The sequence below is a fragment of the Oncorhynchus gorbuscha genome, linkage group LG16 (genome assembly GCF_021184085.1).
Source record: "Oncorhynchus gorbuscha isolate QuinsamMale2020 ecotype Even-year linkage group LG16, OgorEven_v1.0, whole genome shotgun sequence".
In the NCBI taxonomy this organism is placed as follows: domain Eukaryota; kingdom Metazoa; phylum Chordata; class Actinopteri; order Salmoniformes; family Salmonidae; genus Oncorhynchus; species Oncorhynchus gorbuscha.
Window position 1 is genome coordinate 7,623,453 of NC_060188.1, and position 16,007 is coordinate 7,639,459.

Genomic DNA, 16,007 nt, shown 5'->3' on the forward strand with positions numbered 1-16,007 from the left:
GTTAGAGTGTATGTGTGTGTCAGAGTATGGAGGTTAGAGTGTATGTGTGTGTCAGAGTATGGAGGTTAGAGTGTATGTGTGTGTCAGAGTATGGAGGTTAGAGTGTATGTGTGTGTCAGAGTATGGAGGTTAGAGTGTATGTGTGTGTCAGAGTATGGGGGTTAGAGTGTATGTGTGTGTCAGAGTATGGAGGTTAGAGTGTATGTGTGTGTCAGAGTATGGGGGTTAGAGTGTATGTGTGTGTCAGAGTATGGAGGTTAGAGTGTATGTGTGTGTCAGAGTATGGGGGTTAGAGTGTATGTGTGTGTCAGAGTATGGAGGTTAGAGTGTATGTGTGTGTCAGAGTATGGGGGTTAGAGTGTATGTGTGTGTCAGAGTATGGGGGTTAGAGTGTATGTGTGTGTCAGAGTATGGGGGTTAGGTGTATGTGTGTGTCAGAGTTAGAGTGTATGTGTGTGTCAGAGTATGGAGGTTAGAGTGTATGTGTGTGTCAGAGTATGGAGGTTAGAGTGTATGTGTGTGTCAGAGTATGGGGGTTAGAGTGTATGTGTGTGTCAGAGTATGGGGGTTAGAGTGTATGTGTGTGTCAGAGTATGGGGTTAGAGTGTATGTGTGTGTCAGAGTATGGGGGTTAGAGTGTATGTGTGTGTCAGAGTATGGAGGTTAGAGTGTATGTGTGTGTCAGAGTATGGAGGTTAGAGTGTATGTGTGTGTCAGAGTATGGGGGTTAGAGTGTATGTGTGTGTCAGAGTATGGAGGTTAGAGTGTATGTGTGTGTCAGAGTATGGAGGTTAGAGTGTATGTGTGTGTCAGAGTATGGGGGTTAGAGTGTATGTGTGTGTCAGAGTATGGGGGTTAGAGTGTATGTGTGTGTCAGAGTATGGAGGTTAGAGTGTATGTGTGTGTCAGAGTATGGGGGTTAGTGTGTGTGTGTGTGTGTGTGTGTGTGTGTGTGTGTGTGTGTGTGTGTGTGTGTGTGTGTGTGTGTGTGTGTGTGTGTGTGTGTGTGTCAGAGTATGGAGGTTAGAGTGTATGTGTGTGTCAGAGTATGGGGGTTAGAGTGTATGTGTGTGTCAGAGTATGGGGGTTAGAGTGTATGTGTGTGTCAGAGTATGGAGGTTAGAGTGTATGTGTGTGTCAGAGTATGGAGGTTAGAGTGTATGTGTGTGTCAGAGTATGGAGGTTAGAGTGTATGTGTGTGTCAGAGTATGGAGGTTAGAGTGTATGTGTGTGTCAGAGTATGGGGGTTAGAGTGTATGTGTGTGTCAGAGTATGGAGGTTAGAGTGTATGTGTGTGTCAGAGTATGGGGGTTAGAGTGTGTGTGTGTGTCAGAGTATGGAGGTTAGAGTGTATGTGTGTGTCAGAGTATGGGGTTAGAGTGTATGTGTGTGTCAGAGTATGGAGGTTAGAGTGTATGTGTGTGTCAGAGTATGGGGGTTAGAGTGTATGTGTGTGTCAGAGTATGGGGGTTAGAGTGTATGTGTGTGTCAGAGTATGGGGGTTAGAGTGTATGTGTGTGTCAGAGTATGGGGGTTAGAGTGTATGTGTGTGTCAGAGTATGGAGGTTAGAGTGTATGTGTGTGTCAGAGTATGGGGGTTAGTGTGTGTGTGTGTGTGTGTGTGTGTGTGTGTGTGTGTGTGTGTGTGTGTGTGTGTGTGTGTGTGTGTGTGTGTGTGTGTGTGTGTGTGTGTGTGGTGTGTGTGTCAGAGTATGGGGGTTAGAGTGTATGTGTGTGTCAGAGTATGGAGGTTAGAGTGTATGTGTGTGTCAGAGTATGGGGGTTAGAGTGTATGTGTGTGTCAGAGTATGGGGTTAGAGTGTATGTGTGTGTCAGAGTATGGGGGTTAGAGTGTGTGTGTTCAGTATGGAGGTTAGAGGTATGTGTGTGTCAGAGTATGGGGGTTAGAGTGTATGTGTGTGTCAGAGTATGGAGGTTAGAGCCTGTGTGTCAGAGTATGGGGGTTAGAGTGTATGTGTGTGTCAGAGTATGGGGGTTAGAGTGTATGTGTGTGTCAGAGTATGGGGGTTAGAGTGTATGTGTGTGTCAGAGTACCAGTTCAGAGTATGGGGTTAGTGTGTGTGTGTGTGTGTGTGTGTGTGTGTGTGTGTGTGTGTGTGTGTGTGTGTGTGTGTGTGTGTGTGTGTGTGTGTGTGTGTGTGTGTGTGTGTGTGTGTGTGTGTGTGTGTGTGTGTTCAGAGTATGGAGGTTAGAGTGTATGTGTGTGTCAGAGTATGGGGGTTAGAGTGTATGTGTGTGTCAGAGTATGGGGGTTAGAGTGTATGTGTGTGTCAGAGTATGGAGGTTAGAGTGTATGTGTGTGTCAGAGTATGGAGGTTAGAGTGTATGTGTGTGTCAGAGTATGGAGGTTAGAGTGTATGTGTGTGTCAGAGTATGGAGGTTAGAGTGTATGTGTGTGTCAGAGTATGGGGGTTAGAGTGTATGTGTGTGTCAGAGTATGGAGGTTAGAGTGTATGTGTGTGTCAGAGTATGGGGGTTAGATGTATGTGTTGTCAGAGTATGGAGGTTAGAGTGTATGTGTGTGTCAGAGTATGGGGGTTAGAGTGTATGTGTGTGTCAGAGTATGGAGGTTAGAGTGTATGTGTCTGTCAGAGTATGGGGGTTAGAGTGTATGTGTGTGTCAGAGTATGGGGGTTAGAGTGTATGTGTGTGTCAGAGTATGGGGGTTAGAGTGTATGTGTGTGTCAGAGTATGGAGGTTAGAGTGTATGTGTGTGTCAGAGTATGGAGGTTAGAGTGTATGTGTGTGTCAGAGTATGGAGGTTAGAGTGTATGTGTGTGTCAGAGTATGGGGGTTAGAGTGTATGTGTGTGTCAGAGTATGGGGGTTAGAGTGTATGTGTGTGTCAGACCATGGGGGTTAGAATGTGTGTGTCAGAGTATGGGGGTTAGAGTGTATGTGTGTGTCAGAGTATGGAGGTTAGAGTGTATGTGTGTGTCAGAGTATGGAGGTTAGAGTGTATGTGTGTACAGAGTATGGGGGTTAGAGTGTATGTGTGTGTCAGAGTATGGAGGTTAGAGTGTATGTGTGTGTCAGAGTATGGAGGTTAGAGTGTATGTGTGTGTCAGAGTATGGGGGTTAGAGTGTATGTGTGTGTCAGAGTATGGGGGTTAGAGTGTATGTGTGTGTCAGAGTATGGAGGTTAGAGTGTATGTGTGTGTCAGAGTATGGGGGTTAGAGTTGAAACCCATCATAAAAAATGACAAAGCACATACATTTCAACTGTGACCCAAAGCCCTCTCACAAAGGAGAGGGGACGTGTGTCTAGTCTATAAAAGTATTTTGGCCAGACCAACTGAGTGTGTCTGGGCTGGGGTGTAATGTAGTTCACAGCCAGTTCCCCTCCCTGGGACTCAGACTGGCTGGTTACTGACACTGAGGGGGGCCAGGAGAACTGAGGGCTTTAAGCCAAGCAGGAGCTTCAGCCTTAACCAACCACCTACACAGTGTAATGTAGTTCACACCAGTTCAATCAGGAAGGCTGGTCTGAATGCTTGTTTCACTTCAGCCTTAACCAACCACCTACACAGTGTAATGTAGTTCACACCAGTTCAATCAGGAAGGCTGGTCTGAATGCTTGTTTCACTTCAGCCTTAACCAACCACCTACACAGTGTAATGTAGTTCACACCAGTTCAATCAGGAAGGCTGGTCTGAATGCTTGTTTCACTTCAGCCTTAACCAACCACCTACACAGTGTAATGTAGTTCACACCAGTTCAATCAGGAAGGCTGGTCTGAATGCTTGTTTCACTTCAGCCTTAACCAACCACCTACACAGTGTAATGTAGTTCACACCAGTTCAATCAGGAAGGCTGGTCTGAATGCTTGTTTCACTTCAGCCTTAACCAACCACCTACACAGTGTAATGTAGTTCACAACAGTTCAATCAGGAAGGATGGTCTGAATGCTTGTTTCACTTCAGCCTTAACCAACCACCTACACAGTGTAATGTAGTTCACACCAGTTCAATCAGGAAGGCTGGTCTGAATGCTTGTTTCACTTCAGCCTTAACCAACCACCTACACAGTGTAATGTAGTTCACACCAGTTCAATCAGGAAGGCTGGTCTGAATGCTTGTTTCACTTCAGCCTTAACCAACCACCTACACAGTGTAATGTAGTTCACACCAGTTCAATCAGGAAGGCTGGTCTGAATGCTTGTTTCACTTCAGCCTTAACCAACCACCTACACAGTGTAATGTAGTTCACAACAGTTCAATCAGGAAGGCTGGTCTGAATGCTTGTTTCACTTCAGCCTTAACCAACCACCTACACAGTGTAATGTAGTTCACACCAGTTCAATCAGGAAGGCTGGTCTGAATGCTTGTTTTCACTTCAGCCTTAACCAACCACCTACACAGTGTAATGTAGTTCACACCAGTTCAATCAGGAAGGCTGGTCTGAATGCTTGTTTCATTCATCCTGTAAGCAAACACATCTTCATTCACTTTGTTTTCTATTCTACGGGCATAAAGACAAACACATCTTCAGCATTCACTTTGTTTTCTATTCTACGGGCATAAAGACAAACACATCTTCAGCATTCACTTTGTTTTCTATTCTACGGGCATAAAGACAAACACATCTTCAGCATTCACTTTGTTTTCTATTCTACGGGCATAAAGACAAACATCTTCAGCATTCACTTTGTTTTCTATTCTACGGGCATAAAGACAAACACATCTTCAGCATTCACTTTGTTTTCTATTCTACGGGCATAAAGACAAACACATCTTCAGCATTCACTTTGTTTTCTATTCTACGGGCATAAAGACAAACACATCTTCAGCATTCACTTTGTTTTCTATTCTACGGGCATAAAGACAAACACATCTTCAGCATTCACTTTGTTTTCTATTCTACGGGCATAGTGGGAATGAAGACAAACACATCTTCAGCATTCACTTTGTTTTCTATTCTACGGGCATAAAGACAAACACATCTTCAGCATTCACTTTGTTTTCTATTCTACGGGCATAAAGACAAACACATCTTCAGCATTCACTTTGTTTTCTATTCTACGGGCATAAAGACAAACACATCTTCAGCATTCACTTTGTTTTCTATTCTATGGGCATAAAGACAAACACATCTTCAGCATTCACTTTGTTTTCTATTCTACGGGCAGTGGGAATGAAGACAAACACATCTTCAGCATTCACTTTGTTTTCTATTCTACGGGCATAAAGACAAACACATCTTCAGCATTCACTTTGTTTTCTATTCTACGGGCATAAAGACAAACACATCTTCAGCATTCACTTTGTTTTCTATTCTACGGGCATAAAGACAAACACATCTTCAGCATTCACTTTGTTTTCTATTCTACGGGCATAAAGACAAACACATCTTCAGCATTCACTTTGTTTTCTATTCTACGGGCATAAAGACAAACACATCTTCAGCATTCACTTTGTTTTCTATTCTACGGGCATAAAGACAAACACATCTTCAGCATTCACTTTGTTTTCTATTCTACGGGCATAAAGACAAACACATCTTCAGCATTCACTTTGTTTTCTATTCTACGGGCATAAAGACAAACACATCTTCAGCATTCACTTTGTTTTCTATTCTACGGGCATAAAGACAAACACATCTTCAGCATTCACTTTGTTTTCTATTCTACGGGCATAAAGACAAACACATCTTCAGCATTCACTTTGTTTTCTATTCTACGGGCATAAAGACAAACACATCTTCAGCATTCACTTTGTTTTCTATTCTACGGGCATAAAGACAAACACATCTTCAGCATGGCGTCTTGTTTCCTCTCCTGTTTCCTGTTAGCCATGTGAGGAATGTCATTCACCTATTTACCTTTAGCCAATCAGCACGGCTCAGTAATGCACATTCCTCATGCTGACTGTTCAACCTATGGGCTCACTCTTGCAATTATCACCTTCCTCTCTCTCAACCAATGGGTGTACATCTTGGGATGGATTTATATGTCAACTTACCCATGTTCTCTCGCTTGCTGTTTTACAACAAAAGTTTTCGACAACCACTATTTAATAAAAATGCAATATTACATTGTGTCTCTGATGGTGATTCAGCTGAGCCTGTACTCTATTGAACTGTATTATATCCTAACCCAACGAACTGGTAAACACAAGAAAAGATGTCTGCCATCTGACTTAAATGTAAAATGTAATCTTGGACATTGACAAATGTCATCCACACAATAAAGAATGTAGTAGTGATCAACAGTGACAGTTTGGGAGATGGACAGATGTCCAGTGGGGTTATCCTTTACCTTGAGGCTCAGTAGTGTGCACTTTGTAGTGTCTTTAACAGACTGTGGCGTGCACTACTGATGTCTACTATATAGTAGTGTCCTTTGCAGAATGTCCATGAAACTTTACCTTGTTCTTAGTGTCTGTGTGGCGGCTCATCTGCCTCCTCTCATCATCCCAGCGAGCTGTAGCCTCCTTCAACTGTCTCTCCTTCTCCTGCTGCTGCCGCAAGCCCTCCTCCTTAGCACCACATACTGACGTCTGCAGCTCCACTATCAACTATGGAGAGAGGGATGACAGAGACACAGATTAGATGGGAGAGGGAGAAGGGGGTGATGGGTTGGGATGACAGAGACACAGATTAGATGGGAGAGGGAGAAGGGGGTGATGGGTTGGGATGACAGAGACACAGATTAGATGGGAGAGGGAGAAGGGGGTGATGGGTTGGGATGACAGAGACACAGATTAGATGGGAGAGGGAGAAGGGGGTGATGGGTTGGGATGACAGAGACACAGATTAGATGGGAGAGGGAGAATGGGGTGATGGGTTGGGATGACAGAGACACAGATTAGATGGGAGAGGGAGAAGGGGTGATGGGTTGGGATGACAGAGACACAGATTAGATGGGAGAGGGAGAAGGGGGTGATGGGTTGGGATGACAGAGACACAGATTAGATGGGAGAGGGAGAAGGGGGTGATGGGTTGGGATGACAGAGACACAGATTAGATGGGAGAGGGAGAAGGGGGTGATGGGTTGGGATGAGAGAGACACAGATTGGATGGGAGAGGGAGAAGGGGGGTGATGGGTTGGGATGACAGAGACACAGATTAGATGGGAGAGGGAGAAGGGGGTGATGGGATTGGGATGAGAGAGACACAGATTAGATGGGAGAGGGAGAAGGGGGTGATGGGTTGGGATGACAGAGACACAGATTAGATGGGAGAGGGAGAAGGGGGTGATGGGTTGGGATGAGAGAGACACAGATTAGATGGGAGAGGGAGAAGGGGGTGATGGGTTGGAATGAGAGAGGGAGAGACAAATTGAGAGGGGACAACAGTGACCCCTGACGAGCACCATTCCAAGAGGGTTGATATAGATACATCCCCATATGACACAAACAGTATAAACACCCTCTAAAAACTGACTCTGGGGGCCATGGTTGGTGATCCCTGACCTGACATCAAGATAATTACATTTGTCATTGAACACCAAATTGGAATTGATTAGCCAAGTCCTAGGTCAAGGTCTCTAGTGTTCGGTACAGTACAGTTCAGTCCTAGGTCTCTAGTCCTCTGTACAGTTAAGTTCAGTCCTATGTCTCTAGTCCTCTGTACAGTACAGTTCAGTCCTAGGTCTCTAGTCCTCTGTACAGTTAAGTTCAGTCCTATGTCTCTAGTCCTCTGTACAGTACAGTTCAGTCCTAGGTCTCTAGTCCTCTGTACAGTACAGTTCAGTCCTATGTCTCTAGTTCTCTGTACAGTACAGTTTAGTCCTAGGTCTCTAGTCCTCTGTACAGTATAGTTCAGTCCTAGGTCCAGGTCTCTAGTGTCCGGTACAGTACAGTTCAGTCCTATGTCTCAAGTCCTCTGTACAGTTAAGTTTAGTCCTAGGTCTCTAGTCCTCTGTACAGTATAGTTCAGTCCTAGGTCCAGGTCTCTAGTGTTCGGTACAGTACAGTTCAGTCCTATGTCTCAAGTCCTCTGTACAGTTAAGTTTAGTCCTAGGTCTCTAGTCCTCTGTACAGTACAGTTCAGTCCTAGGTCTCTAGTCCTCTGTACAGTTAAGTTTAGTCCTAGGTCTCTAGTCCTCTGTACAGTTAAGTTCAGTCCTATGTCTCTAGTTCTCTGTACAGTACAGTTCAGTCCTATGTCTCTAGTCCTCTGTACAGTTAAGTTTAGTCCTAGGTCTCTAGTCCTCTGTACAGTTAAGTTTAGTCCTAGGTCTCTAGTCCTCTGTACAGTTAAGTTTAGTCCTAGGTCTCTAGTCCTCTGTACAGTTAAGTTTAGTCCTAGGTCTCTAGTCCTCTGTACAGTTAAGTTTAGTCCTAGGTCTCTAGTCCTCTGTACAGTTAAGTTTAGTCCTAGGTCTCTAGTCCTCTGTACAGTTAAGTTTAGTCCTAGGTCTCTAGTCCTCTGTACAGTATAGTTCAGTCCTAGGTCCAGGTCTCTAGTCCTCTGTACAGTACAGTTCAGTCCTAGGTCCAGGTCTCTAGTCCTCTGTACAGTACAGTTCAGTCCTAGGTCCAGGTCCTTAGTGCTCTGTACAGTACAGTTCAGTCCTAGGTCCAGGTCCTTAGTGCTCTGTACAGTACAGTTCAGTCCTAGGTCCAGGTCCTTAATGCTCTGTACAGTACAGTTCAGTCCTAGGTCCTTAGTGCTCTGTACAGTACAGTTCAGTCCTAGGTCCAGGTCCTTAGTGCTCTGTACAGTACAGTTCAGTCCTAGGTCCAGGTCCTTAGTGCTCTGTACAGTACAGTTCAGTCCTAGGTCCTTAGTGCTCTGTACAGTACAGTTCAGTCCTAGGTCCAGGTCCTTAGTGCTCTGTACAGTACAGTTAAGTCCTAGGTCCAGGTCCTTAGTGCTCTGTACAGTACAGTTCAGTCCTAGGTCCTTAGTGCTCTGTACAGTACAGTTCAGTCCTAGGTCCAGGTCCTTAGTGCTCTGTACAGTACAGTTAAGTCCTAGGTCCAGGTCCTTAGTGCTCTGTACAGTACAGTTCAGTCCTAGGTCCAGGTGCTTAGTGCTCTGTACAGTACAGTACAGTCCTACGTCCTTAGTGCTCTGTACAGTACAGTTCAGTCCTAGGTCCAGGTCCTTAGTGCTCTGTACAGTACAGTTCAGTCCTAGGTCCAGGTCCTTAGTGCTCTGTACAGTACAGTTCAGTCCTAGGTCTAGGTCCTTAGTGCTCTGTACAGTACAGTTCAGTCCTAGGTCCAGGTCCTTAGTGCTATGTACAGTACAGTTCAGTCCTAGGTCCAGGTCCTTAGTGCTCTGTACAGTACAGTTCAGTCCTAGGTCCAGGTCCTTAGTGCTCTGTACAGTACAGTTCAGTCCTAGGTCCAGGTGCTTAGTGCTCTGTACAGTACAGTACAGTCCTATGTCCTTAGTGCTCTGTACAGTACAGTTCAGTCCTAGGTCCAGGTCCTTAGTGCTCTGTACAGTACAGTTCAGTCCTAGGTCCAGGTCCTTAGTGCTCTGTACAGTACAGTTCAGTCCTAGGTCCAGGTCCTTAGTGCTCTGTACAGTACAGTTCAGTCCTAGGTCCAGGTCCTTAGTGCTCTGTACAGTACAGTTCAGTCCTAGGTCCAGGTCCTTAGTGCTCTGTACAGTACAGTTCAGTCCTAGGTCCAGGTCCTTAGTGCTCTGTACAGTACAGTTCAGTCCTACGTCCTTAGTGCTCTGTACAGTACAGTTCAGTCCTAGGTCCAGGTCCTTAGTGCTCTGTACAGTACAGTTCAGTCCTAGGTCCAGGTCCTTAGTGCTCTGTACAGTACAGTTCAGTCCTAGGTCCAGGTCCTTAGTGCTCTGTACAGTACAGTTCAGTCCTAGGTCCAGGTCCTTAGTGCTCTGTACAGTACAGTTCAGTCCTAGGTCCAGGTCCTTAGTGCTCTGTACAGTACAGTTCAGTCCTAGGTCCAGGTCCTTAGTGCTCTGTACAGTACAGTTCAGTCCTAGGTCCAGGTCCTTAGTGCTCTGTACAGTACAGTTCAGTCCTAGGTCCAGGTGCTTAGTGCTCTGTACAGTACAGTACAGTCCTATGTCCTTAGTGCTCTGTACAGTACAGTTCAGTCCTAGGTCCAGGTCCTTAGTGCTCTGTACAGTACAGTTCAGTCCTAGGTCCAGGTCCTTAGTGCTCTGTACAGTACAGTTCAGTCCTAGGATTTGGAGTTTTTCCTTCAGTGACAGACCCTGTTTGTTGCTGTTTTTTGAACAGATGCCGTTTCAGGAAGCGTTTAGTTGAGCCTAAATGGAACAGGAGTTGTTATGATAATATAAGAGAGAGTGTGGGCAGCAAACAAATGCTGCATTAACATCAAAACACACAGCTTGTTGGAGCCGGATATGAAATGCTTAACATATTTCCCAACAACATGATGTCACTATCTGTAGGACACCATGGGAGACAGAAATGCATGTCTGGTTTAGTTACTATAGGTACAGACTCCATTAGTTAGTGTCAATGGTGTGTCTCAGCAATAGTCTCAGCCATTATCAATCTTCTCACAGTTCTCTGTCTGTTCTGAGAAAGAGAGAGAGAGAGAAAGGCAGACATACACAGAGAGAGAGCGAGACATATCGAGAGAGGAGGAAAAAAGCTCCTAGCTTTTTGAAAAGTAGAGCGAGTTTGTGTTGGTTAACTTGTGGTACACACCAAGATGAAAAGGAGCAGCAGTAGCTTTGAAATACTCCAGTCAAAATGAACATTATATTTAAGCTGCAGCTGAGAGAGAGCAGAGAGGGAGAAGAGAGGGAGAAGAGAGAGAGCAGAGAGGGAGAAGAGAGGAAGAAGAGAGAGAGAAGAGGGAGAAGAGAGAGAAGAGAGAGAGAAAAGAGGGAGAAGAGAGGAAGAAGAGAGAGAGAAGAGAGAGAGAGCAGAGATGGAGAAGAGAGTGTGAAGAGATGAGAGAGAGCAGAGAGGGAGAAGAGAGTGAAAAGAGATGAGAGAGAGCAGAGAGGGAGAAGAGAGTGAAAAGAGATGAGAGAGAGCAGAGAGGGAGAAGAGATGGAGAAGAGAGTGAAAAGAGATGAGAGAGAGCAGAGAGGGAGAAGAGAGGGAGAAGAGATGAGAGAGAGCAGAGAGGGAGAAGAGATGAGAGAGAGCAGAGAGGGAGAAGAGAGTGAGAAGAGATGAGAGAGAGCAGAGAGGGAGAAGAGAGTGAAAAGAGATGAGAGAGAGCAGAGAGGGAGAAGAGAGGGAGAAGAGATGAGAGAGAGCAGAGAGGGAGAAGAGATGAGAGAGAGCAGAGAGGGAGAAGAGAGGGAGAAGAGATGAGAGAGAGCAGAGAGGGAGAAGAGAGGGAGAAGAGATGAGAGAGAGCAGAGAGGGAGAAGAGATGAGAGAGAGCAGAGAGGGAGAAGAGAGAAGAGATGAGAAGAGCAGAGAGAGAGAGAGGGAGAGAGGGAGAGAGCAGAGAGGGAGAAGAGATGAGAGAGAGCAGAGAGAAGGAGAGAGAGATGAGAGAGAGCAGAGAGGGAGAAGAGAGGGAGAAGAGAGTGAGAAGAGAGAGAGAGGCAGAGAGGGAGAAGAGAGTGAGAAGAGATGAGAGAGAGCAGAGAGGGAGAAGAGAGGAGAAGAGATGAGAGAGAGAGAGAGAGAGAAGAGAGGGAGAAGAGAGAGAAGAGATGAGAGAGAGCAGAGAGGGAGAAGAGAGAGAAGAGATGAGAGAGAGAGCAGAGAGGGAGAAGAGAGAGAAGAGATGAGAGAGAGCAGAGAGGGAGAGAGGGAGAAGAGAGTGAGAGAGAGAGAGAGAGAGGAGAGGGAGAGAGATGAGAGAGAGAGAGAGAAGAGAGAGAGCAGAGAGGGAGAGAGAGAGAGAGAGAGAGAGAGGAGAGAAGAGATGAGAGAGAGCAGAGAGGGAGAAGAGAGTGAGAAGAGAGAGAGCAGAGAGAAGAGAGGGAGAGAGAGATGAGAGAGAGAGCAGAGAGAAGAGATGAGAAGAGATGAGAGAGAGAGAGTGAGAGAGATGAGAGAGAGCAGAGAGGGAGAAGAGAGTGAGAAGAGATGAGAGAGAGCAGAGAGGGAGAAGAAGAGAGAGAGAGAGAGAGAGAGGAGAAGAGATGAGAGAGAGAGAGAGGAGAAGAGAGAGAGAGAGCAGAGAGAGAGAGAGAGAGAAGAGATGAGAGAGAGAGAGAGGGAGAAAAGAGTGAGAAGAGATGAGAGAGAGCAGAGAGGGAGAAGAGATGAGAGAGAGCAGAGAGAGAAGAGATGAGAGAGAGCAGAGAGAGAGATGAGAGAGAGAGAGAGAGAGAGAGAGAGAAGAGATGAGAGAGAGAGCAGAGAGGGAGAAGAGAGAGAGAGAGCAGAGAGGGAGAAGAGATGCAGAGAGGGAGAAGAGAGGAGAGAGAAGAGATGAGAGAGAGAGATGAGAGAGAGCAGAGAGATGAGAAGAGAGAGAGAAGAGATGAGAGAGAGCAGAGAGAAGAGAAGAGATGAGAGAGAGCAGAGAGGGAGAAGAGAGTGAGAAGAGATGAGAGAGCAGAGAGGGAGAAAGAGAGTGAGAAGAGATGAGAGAGAGCAGAGAGGGAGAAGAGAGTGAGAAGAGATGAGAGAGAGCAGAGAGGGAGAAGAGAGTGAGAAGAGATGAGAGAGAGCAGAGAGGGAGAAGAGAGTGAGAAGAGATGAGAGAGAGCAGAGAGGGGAGAAGAGAAGAGAGAGAGAGAGCAGAGAGGGAGAAGAGATGAGAGAGAGCAGAGAGGGAGAAGAGAGTGAGAAGAGATGAGAGAGAGCAGAGAGGAGAAGAGAGAGGAGAAGAGAGGAGAAGAGAGATGAGAGAGATGAGAGAGAGAGAGAGAGGGAGAAGAGAGGGAGAAGAGATGAGAGAGAGCAGAGAGGGAGAAGAGAGGGAGAAGAGATGAGAGAGAGAGAGAAGAGAGTGAGAAGAGAGAGAGAGAGCAGAGAGGGAGAAGAGAGTGAGAAGAGATGAGAGAGAGCAGAGAGGGAGAAGAGATGAGAGAGAGCAGAGAGGGAGAAGAGATGAGAGAGAGCAGAGAGGGAGAAGAGATGAGAGAGAGCAGAGAGGGAGAAGAGAGGGAGAAGAGATGAGAGAGAGCAGAGAGGGAGAAGAGAGGGAGAAGAGATGAGAGAGAGCAGAAAGGGAGAAGAGAGTGAGAAGAGATGAGAGAGAGCAGAGAGGGAGAAGAGAGTGAGAAGAGATGAGAGAGAGCAGAGAGGGAGAAGAGATGAGAGAGAGCAGAGAGGGAGAAGAGATGAGAGAGAGCAGAGAGGGAGAAGAGATGAGAGAGAGCAGAGAGGGAGAAGAGAGTGAGAAGAGATGAGAGAGAGCAGAGAGGGAGAAGAGAGTGAGAAGAGATGAGAGAGAGCAGAGAGGGAGAAGAGATGAGAGAGAGCAGAGAGGGAGAAGAGAGGGAGAAGAGAGTGAGAAGAGATGAGAGAGAGCAGAGAGGGAGAAGAGAGGGAGAAGAGATGAGAGAGAGCAGAGAGGGAGAAGAGAGTGAGAAGAGATGAGAGAGAGCAGAGAGGGAGAAGAGAGTGAGAAGAGATGAGAGAGAGCAGAGAGGGAGAAGAGAGTGAGAAGAGATGAGAGAGAGCAGAGAGGGAGAAGAGAGGGAGAAGAGATGAGAGAGAGCAGAGAGGGAGAAGAGAGTGAGAAGAGATGAGAGAGAGCAGAGAGGGAGAAGAGAGTGAGAAGAGATGAGAGAGAGCAGAGAGGGAGAAGAGATGAGAGAGAGCAGAGAGGGAGAAAAGAGGGAGAAGAGATGAGAGGGAGAAGAGAGTGAGAAGAGATGAGAGAGAGCAGAGAGGGAGAAGAGAGGGAGAAGAGATGAGAGGGAGAAGAGAGTGAGAAGAGATGAGAGAGAGCAGAGAGGGAGAAGAGAGGGAGAAGAGAGGGAGAAGAGATGAGAGAGAGCAGAGAGGGAGAAGAGAGGGAGAAGAGATGAGAGGGAGAAGAGAGGGAGAAGAGATGAGAGAGAGCAGAGAGGGAGAAGAGAGGGAGAAGAGATGAGAGGGAGAAGAGAGTGAGAAGAGATGAGAGAGAGCAGAGAGGGAGAAGAGAGGGAGAAGAGATGAGAGAGAGCAGAGAGGGAGAAGAGATGAGAGAGAGCAGAGAGGGAGAAGAGATGAGAGAGAGCAGAGAGGGAGAAGAGATGAGAGAGAGCAGAGAGTGAGAAGAGATGAGAGAGAGCAGAGAGTGAGAAGAGATGAGAGAGAGCAGAGAGTGAGAAGAGATGAGAGAGAGCAGAGAGTGAGAAGAGATGAGAGAGAGCAGAGAGGGAGAAGAGAGGGAGAAGAGATGAGAGAGAGCAGAGAGGGAGAAGAGATGAGAGAGAGCAGAGAGTGAGAAGAGATGAGAGAGAGCAGAGAGGGAGAAGAGAGGGAGAAGAGATGAGAGAGAGCAGAGAGGGAGAAGAGATGAGAGAGAGCAGAGAGTGAGAAGAGATGAGAGAGAGCAGAGAGTGAGAAGAGATGAGAGAGAGCAGAGAGGGAGAAGAGAGGGAGAAGAGATGAGAGAGAGCAGAGAGTGAGAAGAGAGGGAGAAGAGATGAGAGAGAGCAGAGAGGGAGAAGAGATGAGAGAGAGCAGAGAGTGAGAAGAGAGGGAGAAGAGATGAGAGAGAGCAGAGAGGGAGAAGAGATGAGAGAGAGCAGAGAGTGAGAAGAGATGAGAGAGAGCAGAGAGGGAGAAGAGATGAGAGAGAGCAGAGAGGGAGAAGAGATGAGAGAGAGCAGAGAGTGAGAAGAGATGAGAGAGAGCAGAGAGGAGAAGAGAGGAGAGAGAGAGAGAGAGAGCAGAGAGGAGAAGAGATGAGAGAGAGCAGAGAGGGAGAAGAGAGGGAGAAGAGATGAGAGAGAGCAGAGGGAGAAGAGATGAGAGAGAGCAGAGAGTGAGAAGAGATGAGAGAGAGCAGAGAGGGAGAAGAGATGAGAGAGAGCAGAGAGTGAGAAGAGAGGAGAGAGAGCAGAGAGGGAGAAGAGATGATTAGAGTGAGAAGAGATGAGAGAGAGCAGAGAGGAGAAGAGATGAGAGAGAGCAGAGAGGGAGAAGAGATGAGAGAGAGCAGAGAGTGAGAAGAGATGAGAGAGAGCAGAGAGTGAGAAGAGATGAGAGAGAGCAGAGAGGGAGAAGAGAGGGAGAAGAGATGAGAGAGAGCAGAGAGGGAGAAGAGAGGGAGAAGAGATGAGAGAGAGCAGAGAGGGAGAAGAGATGAGAGAGAGAGCAGAGAGTGAGAAGAGAGGGAGAAGAGATGAGAGAGAGCAGAGAGGGAGAAGAGATGAGAGAGAGCAGAGAGGGAGAAGAGATGAGAAGAGCAGAGAGGGAGAAGAGATGAGAGAGAGCAGAGAGGAGAAGAGATGAGAGAGAGCAGAGAGTGAGAAGAGATGAGAGAGAGCAGAGAGGAGAAGAGATGAGAGAGAGCAGAGAGGGAGAAGAGAGAGAAGAGATGAGAGAGAGCAGAGAGGGAGAAGAGAGGGAGAAGAGATGAGAGAGAGAGAGAGGGAGAAGAGATGAGAGAGAGCAGAGAGTGAGAAGAGATGAGAGAGAGCAGAGAGGGAGAAGAGATGAGAGAGAGCAGAGAGAGAGAAGAGAGAGAGAGAGCAGAGAGGAGAAGAGATGAGAGAGAGAGAGAGAGAGAAGAGAGAGAAGAGAGAGAGAGAGGAGAAGAGATGAGAGAGAGCAGAGAGGGAGAAGAGATGAGAGAGAGCAGAGAGAGAGAGAGGAGAAAGAGATGAGAGAGCAGAGAGGGAGAAGAGATGAGAGAGCAGAGAGGGAGAAGAGATGAGAGAGAGCAGAGAGGGAGAAGAGATGAGAGAGAGCAGAGAGTGAGAAGAGATGAGAGAGAGAGCAGAGAGAGAGAAGAGAGGAGAGCAGAGAGATGAGAGAGAGCAGAGAGGGAGAAGAGATGAGAGAGAGCAGAGAGGGAGAAGAGATGAGAGAGAGAGTGAGAAGAGAGAGATGAGGAGAGAGAGAGAGAGAGAGGGAGAAGAGAGAGAGAGATGAGAGAGGGAGAAGAGAGGAACATCTCGAAGAGATAGCCTGAGAGTGATATAATGAGAGAGAGAGAGAGAGAGAGA

At 46.8% G+C, this 16,007-nt stretch overlaps 1 protein-coding gene across 4 annotated transcripts in view; it reads right to left on the reverse strand.

Annotated features, from left to right (window-relative positions):
- Positions 1–16,007, reverse strand: part of cep112 (centrosomal protein 112) — a 263,230-nt gene that overhangs the window by 40,829 nt on the left and 206,394 nt on the right. For all 4 annotated transcript variants that reach the window (XM_046306159.1, XM_046306155.1, XM_046306156.1 and 1 more), the window contains one exon: positions 6,386–6,535. In XM_046306159.1, the coding sequence (XP_046162115.1) occupies positions 6,386–6,535 (150 nt within the window). The remainder of the gene's footprint in view (positions 1–6,385; positions 6,536–16,007) is intronic.